The sequence below is a fragment of the Oncorhynchus kisutch genome, linkage group LG3 (assembly GCF_002021735.2).
Source record: "Oncorhynchus kisutch isolate 150728-3 linkage group LG3, Okis_V2, whole genome shotgun sequence".
Taxonomy (NCBI): Eukaryota; Metazoa; Chordata; class Actinopteri; order Salmoniformes; family Salmonidae; genus Oncorhynchus; species Oncorhynchus kisutch.
This window is the reverse complement of record NC_034176.2, coordinates 40596059-40609928: the sequence shown is the minus strand read 5'-3', so window position 1 is coordinate 40609928 and position 13870 is coordinate 40596059. Positions and strand designations below refer to the sequence as shown.

Here is a 13870-nt window from a genome sequence, read left to right as displayed (position 1 = left end):
AAGCATTTAGCTATACCCGCAATAACATCTGCTAACCATTTGTATGTGACCAATAAAATTTGATTTGATTTGAAGTGTTTGATTTTTACATTTACATTTTGGTCATTCAGCAGACAGCAATTTACAGTCAGTGCACTCACTTAAGGTAGATTAACAACAACATATCACAGTCATAGCAACAACAAATATTTCTGTAACCATTGCTGAGAAAGTTATTGTAGTTGAAGTGGTCTGTTGGTTTGTTCTGTAAATTGTATTACTTAGAAAATCATTGTTGCTGGTTTTAAAGCTTTTGAGAAAGCTATCATAAGTGCATGTAACAGATGAGGACAATAATAAATAGTATATACAGTGGGGCAATATTTCTGGCTCTCACAGACCTGTAACTTCTTCTTTCAGAGGCTCCTCTGTACTCCACTCGTTACCTGTATTAATGGCACCTGTTTGAACTTGTTATCAGTATGAAAGACACCTGTCCACAACCTCAAACAGTCACACTCCAAACTCCACTATGGCTAAGACCAAAGAGCTGTCAAAGGACACCAGAAACAAAATTGCAGACCTGCACCAGGCTGGGAAGACTGAATCTGCAATAGGTAAGAAGCTTGGTTTGAAAAAATCTACTGTGGGAGCAATTATTAGGAAATGGAAGACATACAAGACCACTGATAATCTCCCTTGATCTGGGGCTCCACGCAAGATCTCACCCCCGTGGGGTCAAAATGATCACCACAACGGTGAGCAAAAATCCCAGAACCACATGGGGGGACCTAGTGAATGACCTGCAGAGAGCTGGGACCAAAGTAACAAAGCCTACCATCAGTAACACACTACGCCGCCAGGGACTCAAATCCTGCAGTGCCAGACGTGTCCCCCTGCTTAAGCCAGTACATGTCCAGGCCCGTCTGAAGTTTGCTAAAGAGCATTTGGATGATCCAGAAGAAGATTGGGAGTTGCAGCCAAGATTGGGAGTTGCATCCAAAGAACACCATACCTACTGTGAAGCATGGGGGTGGAAACATCATGCTTGGGGCTGTTTTTCTGCAAAGGGACCAGGACGACTGATCCGTGTAAAGGAAAGAATGAATGGGGCCATGTATCGTGAGATTTTGAGTGAAAACCTTCTTCCATCAGCAAGGGCATTGAAGATGAAACGTGGCTGGGTCTTTCAGCATGACAATGATCCCAAACACACCGCCCGGGCACACCGCCTGGCCTAGCCATTCTCCAGATCTCAACCCCATAGAAAATCTTTGGAGGGAGTTGAAAGTCCGTGTTGCCCAGCAACAGCCCCAAAACATCAATGCTCTAGAGGAGATCTGCATGGAGGAATGGGCCAAAATACCAGCAACATTGTGTGAAAACCAGTGTGTGACCTCTGTCATTGCCAACAAAGAGTATATAACAAAGTATTGAGATAAACTTTTGTTTCCACCATCATTTGCAAATAAATTCATAAAAAATCCTACAATGTGATTTTCTGGATTTCTTTTCTGTCATAGTTGAAGTGTACCTATGATGAAAATTACAGGCCTCTCTCATCTTTTTAAGTGGGAGAACTTGCACAATTGGTGGCTGACTAAATACTTTTTTGCCCCACTGTATTGCAATCTTCCTCTCCTATATTAAATGGATAACAAATAGTATTATTATACAATGCTTACTTCATTAGGGGAAAAAAGTAACCACATTATCAATGACAAAAAAAAAATTACATATTTCCAATGTTAGGGATGTCTTTTTCTGTTAGGGATGTCTTTTCAACTGTCATTCAGAGCCGAAAATTAATCTGATTTCAACGTCCGGAGAATATGTATTTTCAACGCCCTGGAAAATGATGCTTACTGGGAGGGCATGAAGCCTAATGAGTTGAGTATAGTAGTCTGACCACAGTCCATTCCAGTCTTGTCAACTCCATCTCTCTGTATGCTTTATGTGTATGGCTGAATGGCCTGATGATGATTGCCTTTGATCTACTGTATAGCAACTACTGTATGCCTGATGATAAGAGAGAAACATGACTTAACACTAGAATAATGAAAAGTGGATTTTAGGTCTCACATTGGGTGCTAGTCTGTCTCAGCTTTAGCCAACTTACAGTTGTCTTTATTGGCCAGGCAATGATGTACCATTGTTGACTGCAGAACCAGTGAGACACCCATACTAGGAGGTCTACTTAAGAGACTAATAACAACGCATGAGAGTGTAAGACTCAGGGACTCGGGCATCATCCAACTGCCACGTTTCCTCCTCTCTAAAACCACACAGTACAGAACCAGAGATGATCACAATGACTTGCGAACGAGTTGACTTTCTTCTTGGAGAACAGAGATCTCTCGCTTCTCTCACAAAGGAGAGGAAGCGGAAGAGAAAACATCTCTCCCCATACCTCTTTTGCATCCCGATCAAACGGTCGTTCACGAGACTCTGTGGGTGTCCCAGACAACAAGCCTCCTGAACACTCACATGTGATTCAGAATACTGCGATTAGAGAGCAATTTGTCATCCACTGTGTTATTTGACTTGAAGGTCAAGGCTGATAATTTGACATTTGCATCAGCCAACCCACCATTTATGTCATCTCAGGTAAAGTGGTAGACATTACTTTTAAAATGAGAATACAAAGTAGCAATGCTTCCCTATTCTATCAAGAGAGACCACCAAATCCCAGGTATGAAACTGCAAACGTCAAGAGGAACTTCTCACATCCTCCTCTTCTTCTCTTCTCTCCTCACCTAAATGTTTCAACCCAAACCGTCGGCTAAATGGCACGGAAAGGAAGCACAGAGAAGGGAAGAAGTTACCCCTACTAGGCACAGATCTACGATCAGCTCAACTTCCCCCTATCCGAACCTTAGTCATGAGAGGGAAAATGAAAAACTGACTATAGATCAGCATTTAAGGGCAACGTCTACTTGCTCCAGATAGAGCACAGAGAGAAGACCTCTCAATGAGGTAGTGGTGTTCACTCTCACACAGGTTCTGCTGAAGTGAAACCGTTGGGGGGAGTCAGGAATAAGGGACTCTGGTAAATTAGTCATTCACTCTGATGGGAAAATGTGTCCTGTGGCTGAAAAAAAGGTTCATGTGGCTGTTAGTGATTGGTCTGAAAATGTTGTGCTTTTACAAATCAGGCAGTATGGTGTTAATCTAATGATGAACCAGGATCAATCACCATAATAAAGCTGCATTTGATTTCAAAGACAGATATATTTTGGTAAATGTATTGAACAATAACAGCTAGGCAGTTACTACAGAGCACCATTTCGTGTCCCTCTACCTAATGTGTTATGGTTAGGATGTCATCTAAAATGGTTGATACAACCTCTTCTCTTTTCAAAAACAGACTCTTCCTCTTGCTTATTCAATGTAAATGATACAGTTCCTTTCTTCTCCCCTGGTCAGGTCTGTCTGTTCTCAAGGGGATGGTACTGTCCTTGCACCTCAGTTTTTAACTGTCATTAGAGCCCCAAACTGGGTTGGAGTGTTGCAGACTCTAAATAGGGTTTTGTAGTCTTTATATTGTTGAACCAATCACAGACATCTATTTTTCACAAGTTTTTACATCACAGTACAGCACAGTAGAGTACAGTACAATAGAGCACAGCAGAGTACAGTACAGTAAAGAAAAGTAAACTATAGTTCAGTACAGTAGAGTAGAGTACAGTGCACTACATTAGAACACAGCAGAGTACAGCACTGTACAGTTTGTCTGTTCTAATGGGGATGGTTGTGTCCTTGCACGACGGTTTTAACTGTCATCAGAGTCCCAAACTGGGTTGAAGTCCAGCAGGCTCTAAACTAAACTCAGCAAAAAAAGAAACGTCCTCTCACTGTCAACTGCGTTTACTTTCAGCAAACTTAACATGTGTAAATATTTATATGAACATATCAAGATTCAACAACGGAGACATAAACTGAACAAGTTCCACAGACATGTGACTGACAGAAATTGAATAATGAGTCCCTGAACAAAGGGGGGGGGGGGGGGGGGTTCAAAATCCAAAGTAACAGTCAGTATCTGGTGTGGCCACCAGCTGCATTAAGTACTGCAGTGCATCTCCTCCTCATGGACTGCACCAGATTTTCCAGTTCTTGCTGTGAGATGTTACCCCACTCTTCCACCAAGGCACCTGCAAGTTCCCGGACATTTCTGGGGGGAATGGCCCTAGCCCTCACCCTTCCATCCAACAGGTCCCAGACATGCTCAATGAGATTGAGATCTGGGCTCTTCGCTGGCATGGCAGAACACTGACATTCCTGTCTCGCGAGAAAACATGCACAGAACGAGCAGTATGGCTGGTGGCATTGTCATGCTGGAGAGTCATGTCAGGATGAGCCTGCAGAAAGGGTACCACATGAGGGAGGAGGATGTCTTCCCTGTAACGAATAGTGTTGAGATTGCCTGCAATGACAACAAGCTCAGTCCGATGATGCTGTGACAGACCAGACCCAGACCATGACGAACCCTCCACCTCCAAATCGATCCCGCTCCAGAGTATAGGCCTCGGTGCTCATTCTTTCGACGATTTACGGGAATCCGACCATCACCCCTGGTGAGACAAAACCGCGACTCATTGGCGAAGAGCACTTTTTGCCAGTCCTGTCTGGTCCAGCGACGGTGGGTTTGTGCCCACAGGCGACGTTGTTGTCGGTGATGTCTGGTGAGGACCTGCCTCATATCCTGAGTGTATGTCAGTGTGCAGTTTGACATTATGTATGTATAATCTGTGTGGCAGGTAGCTTAGAGGTTAAGAGCTTTGGGCCAGTAACTGAAAGGTTGCTGGTTCACATCCCAGAGCCGACTAAGTGAAAGATCTGTCAATGTGCCCTTGAGCAACACACTTAACCCAGATGGCTCATGTATGTCATCCAGAGCATCTACTAAAATATAGCAATAATGTATTAATCAGTAATCACCATGAATGGCTCAGTTGAACTGTACAAATTCAGCAGTGGTACATTTAGCAGATGCTCTTATCCAGAGTGACTGACAGTAGCGAGTGCATACATTTTCATTTTTTTTAAAGTACAGTGTACACACAAATCAGGCTAAATCTATCGTAGAATAAAGAGGAACCGGTTTACGGGATGAAAGACAGTTTTGGAACTAAAAAATACTACTTCTGGATTCTTTATCTCCATCTCACAGTCACTGAGATAAAACATTTTTAGACTTGGTGGGTAAATTCTGATAACCTGGTAGAATATCAAACTGCAAGGATAAATCGTATCTTGTCTACCTGAATCAGTCCATAATGTGTAGAGATGGTGTTGTAGGGTCTTTATGTAAATGTGGTAAGACTAAGTGGGGTGTATGGCCTCTCTGCCTCTCTTCATTCACTATTGCCAGGAACACACAGCTGGAACTCAAAGCTCTCCCTGTAAAGTTTCACAGAGGCCATAAAGCATCGGGATGAGGGACAGAGTTATGTCTGCAGCAACTGTGTTGCTAAAATGCTTCACTTCCTGTGTGTTCTCTTTGGCACAGTTCTCAGGTAGGGAACTTCCTGTTTTGGTGGTCAGTGTACTAAAGGGTGCAGAAATTCTTCCCTCTTTTGTTTAATAACAGAGACCCACCCAGGACATGACCTGTCACCTGCCTAGACCTTGGGCCAAGAAGTTCACATAATCACGGTCAAGGAGCGTCCCGTAGTAAACAAATAGATTACACTATGTTTTGAATACAAACACATTGGTTCAAGGTGAAGGACTATGATCTGACACAAATACATTAGAAGATACTTTAGCAGCCATATGGTCTTTGGTTAGAAAGGCCTGGCCTATGCAATACCTTTTGTATTGGTAAATTAAGTAATTTAAAGGATTCAGAGAATATTAAGCCATCAAAGGGGGCGTTATCTCTTACATTTGAGGTAGCTTATATTTGAGTGGTGGAGTCAGGGTGGGATGCATTTTTTTGTTATTAGTTACAGTAACTCTTATTGTTTCAATTGCAATACTGTTAATTAGTCAAAATAATGATGCACTACACACAGCAAAATGCACTTTAGAATTTGTAGCCAAGTGGGCCTGATAAAAATCAAGAAGAGGATGTGTTTGTCTCCCTCTTCTGTTTGCTCTGGGTTTGTGGAATGGTGGAAGGTGCACTGAAATAAGTTGGTATTTATACCTGCACAACTACTTTTTGGCTCCTTTTTTGCAGGGGAAGCAAAAGAGTCTTGCCAGGGCAGCTGAGATCTGTGGGAGGACAGCCTGCTGTTTCTGCAGCTCATCCGCAGCCACAGTACCTGAACAGGTGACAGAGAGCAGGGTATGGGTCAATTATTATTTTACGATTCAAAACATTTTTTTTTTACGTTGTGCCTTAATGAATACGAATTCAAATCAGTTAAGAACACATTCTTATTTTACAATGACGGCCTACCCCGGCCAAACTCTCCCCTAACCCGGACGATGGTGGGGCAATTGTGCGCCGCCCTATGGGAATCCCGATCACGGACGGTTGTGATACAGCCCGGGATCGAACCACGGCCTGTAGTGACTCCTCTAGCACTGAAATGCAATGCCTTAGACCACTGCACCACTCCACACCCAAAAATGTGTGGAACTCTAAGGCGCACTGTACCTATTGGTGCCTAATGAATAAGATTCCCATAGTCGCCCATCCTAACATTACAATAGTGTGTATTTTTTAAATCAAAGTTTACAGCGTTTCCCATTCCCTTCGATTCAGTAGGGTTTTATCAAATATTGTTTAGAAACTGTGGTTTTATCATAGAGAATGATTGAGGCCTGTAGTGGCCAAAAGGCCGTTTTAGCATGGGTAGCGCCATTCAGGGACTCCGCAATGCCTGAGTCATTTTAAAGTAGTCACCTGGGTGGGATTCCTATGGGTTGTAGCCTCAATGGCGCTGCCCATGCTGTCACAGACGCTATAATAGCACAGATATAAAGATGAGTTATATATCTATCTCTATTGGTTTTATGGATCAATGTTGCCCATTCCTGGAAGAACTGGAAGAGCCATAAATTAACAGCCATCATCAGTCTGAACGACTCTGCAGTCTACACATAATATCTATAACGACTTTTTGATATAATCAAATAATGGGTTTGTTCAGACAGGCCTACCTATTTCCAATGAATTTGCCACTGGGACAATTGACATTCACCATAACAGGCACTCGAGACCGTACCAATAAATATAAAGGGTTTCATTCTAATGTTATGTTTGATATTTTTTATTAAACATACATAATTATAGTATTTAGAAAAAATAACACCGTTTCTATTTCCGTATTATATATACTGTTTTTCATGGTGTTACGGTTCGCATTAAACGTGTATTTGAGTAAGGCTCTCTTTCACTCAACATTGTTGCTCCCCTCTGCCATATATTGGTATCGTCCCAAGATGGCAGCCTACACTTTGAAGCGTTGTTTAGGAGCTGTCAAAGTTATCCGTAAATGTGGAAATCACCGTTTTATAGGTACATTTTTTTAACACTAAAAAGGAATTATTTAAATCAGGAACGTTTTCTATCATTGATTGATTCACTGATTGGCCGAACTATTTGTGTTTTTCCAGGCAAGTAGCTAGAAGGCTAGCCAGGTGGCTACCTAGCTAGCTACGTATAATGAACCCATTCTAACCTAGCCGAACTCCTCACAAGCTAAACCAAATAAGATGCCTCTTATCCCGTTTGTCCAAAGTTTAACTTAGTAGTTGCTTTTACTGTAATCGCAATAAATTGCATTGTGCATGTTACCTTCAGAGACCATTGTCTACTCTATGTAACGTGTTGTCATTCTTGTTTATGTCCTACAGCTAGAAGATGTCTACTTTCCACACCATACACAGACACCAAATTATGGGACGCAAGAGAGAAAGATCATCAAAATCTGGGTAAGACTCATTGCTAACAATTCTCTTTGTCCCTACCCAGCGCAACAAATGAAAGGTGGGCCTCAATCATATCTGCCACACGTTAGCTGTTAAGTGGGCATGAAATCAGTTGCATTTTAGTTTTGGGAGACACAGTGACGTGTGAATATATTCGTTATTCTGTGCATACGTCGTACTGAAGATGTAATTGTCAAGTCAGTGACGATGTCTGTGAATGTCAGCACTAAATTAACACAGGGGGGCAGTGTTGGCTACACGTGGAGAGATACTGTACTGTGTTATTAGTAGTGTAAAGTCTTTTGAAGATCGAAGTCATATATTTAAATGGCAGAAGGTTTCAGCAAGTCTAGCTCTTGTGAAATGTGAAAGTAAAGCTGAATATGAACATGTCATCCTACAGCGTTGTTGGCCTCCTTGATGGATAGGACGTATGACCGAAACTTCCCTGTCAGCTCCCTGTCAATATCACGTGTAAGAGCATGCAGAGTACCGAGAGATTTCATCCTTGTAGCTTGTATGTCTGTCAACCAGTTTCAGCTGTAGCAAACTACTTCATTGTCAGAACATATCTCTGTGTATTTTCTTTTTCAGTTTGTTGACAACATATCGTCAAGAGAAGAGGTTGATCAAGCAGAGTACTATCTGTATAAGTAAGCCTAATTTGCATGCCCTGTTAAATTATTTTCTTTGTTCGGGTGTTCACTTCCTGGCCACTGTCTTCTGACCCCTGTTTTCTTCCAAAGTCTTTTATGGTGTGTTTATGTTCAGTCACATGCATGTTTGTTCTGTGCTTCGATGCTGTCTAAGAGCTTCCCTGTTCTCCCCTCCTCTGGAATCTGTTTCTTATGTGATTACAAGATTACAAGCCTATGGGTTAAGCGGTTACGCTTGACTTGACCTATGCGGCATAAAAGCGTCAGAATAATGACATAACAGAAGTCATAAACATTCACGTCTTGTTTGTTCTTGTTTTTTATGTCTGAACATCTCTCTTTTCTCTCCTGTAGATTTCGCCACAGCCCGAACTGTTGGTACCTCAGAGACTGGACTGTCCACAGCTGGGTCAGACAGTGTCTCAGATACGGGGCCAGAGACAAGGCCCTGCACACACTCAAGAACAAGGTAGGACTACATTATGCTAAGCAGAGCCATAGTCCACTCGGTATTAGATAGAATGAAAATGGTGAAAACAACCTGTGGTGAGCTAGGTTACCCCATTGGTTCACTTCAAAAACTTGACATTTTCTTGTTGTCTGCTTGTTTTAGTCAATTGCAAATTCAACTTGTACATTGAACAATACAGCAGCATGTGTTTTTATTTCTGTATAACAAAAACTGACAACGAAGTTGGCTTTTTTGTTTGTTTTTACAATGGGTATCAATGTTTTACCCAATTTGTGGGGATGGTCGAGGGGAATTCCTTTTATGACGTGAATATCAACTCTGAGTATAGAAACACAGTGTCACAAAGTGTCCTCCATGTTGGCACCCAATGTTCCATGACCATAACATTGTCATTAATGTTCTACCTAGAATGGTAATTGTCCAGTACATAGTGCCTTTTTGAAAATCTACATTCTAAAGAGTTTGACCTCAATGTCTGAGGTTGACTATGATATTTTGCTTATGGAACGTTTTTAACCATTCTCTGTTTCTGTATTTAGGTGCAATATGGAATGTTCCCAGATGATTTCACGTTCAACATTCTGCTAGATTCCTTCATAAAAGATGAAGACTTCAAAGGTAAAGACTCTCTGACTTCTGAAACTGTAATATCTGTCAAACTGTAAAGTTATCCCAGACCTCCTTTGGAAAAACTCGGGTTAAACAAAACTAAGCCAATGTACACACATATGAAATGTAGCTTAAAACCTCACAAGGTTGTTCCTGTTCTGCAGGTGCCTGTTCTGTCGTGGAAGAGGTGATGCTTCAGGAGTCTTTTAATCTGCCCACAACACAGATCCTGTCCCTGTATGCACTTAGCAATTACCTTGCAACCAAACCAGAGCTCAGCGTAAGTAAAGTAGCATTCACTGCTCTACTTCATGTGTACCAACATGTCCGGGAGAAGTTATCGTGCCAAAGAACATTTGGAGTGTCTGGACTCTGTAGAAATGATTGATTGTTGTTAACTTAAGGAGGGCATATGTGTGTAGAGAAGGTCACTATGATCCCAGCACAACACCATCTCCCTTGATAAATATGGATATTTACATGTATATATTTTACATGTTTTTTATATTTTAGTCATTTAGCCAGATGCTCTTATCCAGAGCGACTTACATTAGTGCATTCATCTTAAGATAGCTAGGTGAGACAACTTATCACAATCGCAGCAAGTAGATTTTCCCTCAACAAAGTATCTATCACCAGTCAGTGCTAGTAGGAAAAGACGAGTGCAAAATGTATCAGTTAAATTTAGCAGCCACAGTTACTGTATTTCTGTGGAAGTCAGTCATTATGCTATTTTCAAATGTTGTCTGAAGCATAAGTGTATGTTTGTGTTGGTTGACTGTGCAGATGTCAGAGGAGAGGGCTCTGGGAGCATCGCTGCTGATATCTGGTCTGAAGCAGGACGGCTCTATAGGCCTCAGCGCTCAACTGCTGGGCTGTGCTTTACTAGGTCTGTATTCCCCCAGTCAGACCATACTCCTGGTCCTAAAACAAGCCATAGCCTTTCCTCATGTTCCTAACCATTTGTCGATAGCAGAAGATTGATGATTCCTCAGGAAACCCTGCTTTATCCTCTTGTTAAACATTTAAATCAACCTCTCCAAACCGCATGGTCTGGTTGTCATGTTGTGCTGATCACATCTCTGATAGTTTCCACTTCCTGCTCCTCTCTCGTTCTCTCTGTCTGTCTCTAGGTAAGGTGGAGATGGGGGCAGGGATCCATGCTGTGTTCAGGGGCATGCCTCTGATGTGGACCCCAGGGTATCTGGGCCGGGCCCTGGCCGTCATGGAGAGAGTAGCTGCCGCTCCTGGAGATGGCAAACTATCAAAGGATGCTGTATGTACTCACCAATACCTGTCTTAGTGCTGTACTTTTTACAATACCTAAATCAGCATCTAACACGAACAAGATCATTAGTAACACATTATACAAGTATAAGACTTACTCATTATAAAGCATTATCATGAATAAGAAGCCTGTACAGTTTAGCTGATTGTTTACAATCTCATTTTACTCATCAAATGCTGCAAATAACACAATGAGCATATGACACCAACCTGGTGGCAGTAGAGAGCTGTTACTTTCCAGGTACAGGGTATGAGACGGTCTGAGGGTTTATCTCCAGGGCTTAGTGTTGAGACTGTTATATCTGGGTTATTTATACCCAGAAGCACGTCAACGGACCCTGGTGCAGTGCTCCTCTAGCCCTATCTAGTTCAGTAGTTCAACTCTGAGCAGAGTAGTGTGATTTAGTGGAGTCTGGAGAACAGGGGGAATCTGAGACTTTGGGAACCAAACCAGGTTTGCCAGAAAGCAGGACAGTGTCAGAACTGAGGACTCGGTGTAGATCAGGAAATATTAATTGTGTGTGCCATTGTCTGCGTGTGTTTGTTTTCGCGTCCGTTCTTTGTCCTGATGGACTCCTATGAGGGGATGCTCATTGCTCCAGAGTTATCGTGTCGGTCTGTCAGTGCATGTCCGCCTGTCCCAGTTGCGTCTGTGTGTTTCCTTAAACCTGTGCTGTGTGTGTGTGTTTCTCCTAGGTGGATTACCTGGAGGGTCTGTTGCAGGACCTGTCCTCTGCCTCAGACTCCTCATCTGGAGAGGATGATGAGTCCGGAGGAGAGGAGGGGAAGAAAGAGGAGGAGGTGGATGAGGACGACCAGGCAGAGAGAGATAAGCTACCCCTCTATGCCAGCAGGTTTAAGGTACTGGGCAAAGGGAAGATCAATTAAACAAGGGAAGAGCCTGTGTATGGACTGCATGTATGTTGTGTTACAGATTTCTTGTTTTGATCAGTTGAATAAATTGCTATTAAGCACTCATAATCTACAACGACAGTTACACTTAGGGCTCGATTCAATTAGATTGGCGCAAGCCGACACCCGCATAACATGTGTTTTGACGGTGTCAGAGGTGGAACCGTGTAAGAGCTGTTAAATCCACAAGCGGCTTCCGGTATAACTATGACGGACAATGCCTTTGGCTGCACGGAGTCTCATTAGTAGGAATCCCATGCCTCGGTGTTTACCAGTTCGAACACTGGAATGTGTGATGTAATCTAGGCCTACACCTTGATTAAGATCAAATAAATCTTCATCGTGACGATCACAAGAGCAACTGCTCACCGGTTTGATAGCAATTACACCGTCCGACACCAGGCAAAACATCAGCTATGCGGGTGTCGGCTATCGCCGGTTAACACTTGATCTGATTGAATCTAGGCCTTAATGCCTCCTTTTCCATACACCCCATCGCTCACCACCTCATCTCCTCTGGCCATGTGTAGGTTCTGAGTGGGCAGCTCCAGTCCAGGGGAAAGGTGGACCCTAGTCCCCTGCAGGTGCTGGTCTCCAGCCTGGTCCAGCAGAGCCTAGCCTCAGCAGAGGGCCCTGACATGGAGCAGTACCAGAGAAAGGTGGGGGAGTGGGAGGCAGAGAGGCAGCAGCTCATCAGAAGGGAGAAAGAGATGAAGGAGAGGGCTGAGGAGGAGAGACGGGCCCATCAGGCAGCCAAGGCAGCTGCAAAGCAGGGCTGAACAAACAGCCCATGCTACACAAGAAGTGTGGGTCATATTTGAAATAATATCATCTGTATGTGAAAAGCAAAAAATCTAGTATTTGTCTTTTGGACAAATGCCATTCGCAGATTAACAATATACTGTAAACAAGATCAAAACTCCCCATAATGGAAGTTTGTCTATTAAATTACTGTGATCTTCAAATAATGATTCTTTACTTGATTATTTATACACAAATATAAACAAAGCAAAGACTTAGTTTGTAGTTATAACTTTTAAGTGGTTTTACACGTAATACTCATAACCTCTGTTTTGTCCTTAGCTTTGTTTTCTTGAGATTTAAAAAAAAACTTTTATTGAAAGTATGTTGTATTTCCTGTTGTGGACATCAACATGATGTTATTGGTCTAGCTCCAGTCTAGTAATTGTTAAGCCTGATGGTCACTATGACCTCATGTAAGCCGAAAATAAGAAAAGCGGGGGAAATCCTCCCACTCCTTTTCCTCTCGTCTCTCAGAATGAGGTGTTTGTGAGCGTACATGCAGGCCGTGTGTGCTGGTGTGTGCGCGTGCATGTGTTTTCTCCCAGGGGAATGAATCCCATGCTATACAATCCTAGGGGAGCTGATGAATAATCTAGGGAAAACAAAATGTGTCCTTTACGCAGGCATGAATACAGTTGCATTTCTTAGCCTTATCTGTAGGCCACAACCCACAAAGAAAAGCACACTATCTTAGATCCAGATCGTAGGTGTATTGCTTGGCCCTGTTTTAGAGGTTGAGAGGTCTTTCTGTGACGTCTGGAAAATTGTATTGTGTATCAAAACAGTGGCATAACGGTAAAGTATGAATTATGTATTGAGACTTTAGTAAACTGCAACATAGGCTACTCAAATACCACAGGCGAAAACATTGCTGGCTAAGTTATCCCTGTTGTTTTTTTCATTTGGGGGAGATAAGTCATCAATGGGGAAAAATAACTGTTGTGGCTCAACATAATGTGTTCATTCCACATAATGCTACAACTATTGAGCATTCATGGCATGGGCTTGGGAAACTGCCTGTTATGTAGACTAAGCTGAATACACAGCACAAATACTTTTAAGTCACAAACAAGAGCCATTGTTGTGTGGAGGCTCCATATTGACTCCCTAAGAGTTAGTCAGAACCTTTATTTGCTAAAAAATAGTTATATCCTACTAGATCTGCCATTTGTAAATTCCCATGGATCGGATCTGTTTTTATGTTATAAAACATACAACATTCCATCAGACAAGCAGTAACTGTATATCATCTGATTGAAACACA

General features: G+C 42.4%; 1 protein-coding gene across 1 annotated transcript; it reads left to right on the top strand.

Annotated features, from left to right (window-relative positions):
• Window positions 1-7300: 7300 nt before the first annotated feature.
• LOC109882939 (28S ribosomal protein S27, mitochondrial) lies at window positions 7301-12770 on the top strand. The gene is made up of 11 exons (XM_020475022.2): window positions 7301-7453; window positions 7792-7869; window positions 8270-8340; window positions 8461-8519; window positions 8877-8991; window positions 9534-9612; window positions 9768-9883; window positions 10390-10492; window positions 10737-10879; window positions 11587-11751; window positions 12333-12770. Exons 1-11 carry the CDS (start codon window positions 7378-7380, stop codon window positions 12579-12581), a joined length of 1254 nt encoding a protein of 417 aa, XP_020330611.1. The 5' UTR covers window positions 7301-7377; the 3' UTR covers window positions 12582-12770.
• The last annotated feature ends 1100 nt before the right edge of the window (window positions 12771-13870 follow it).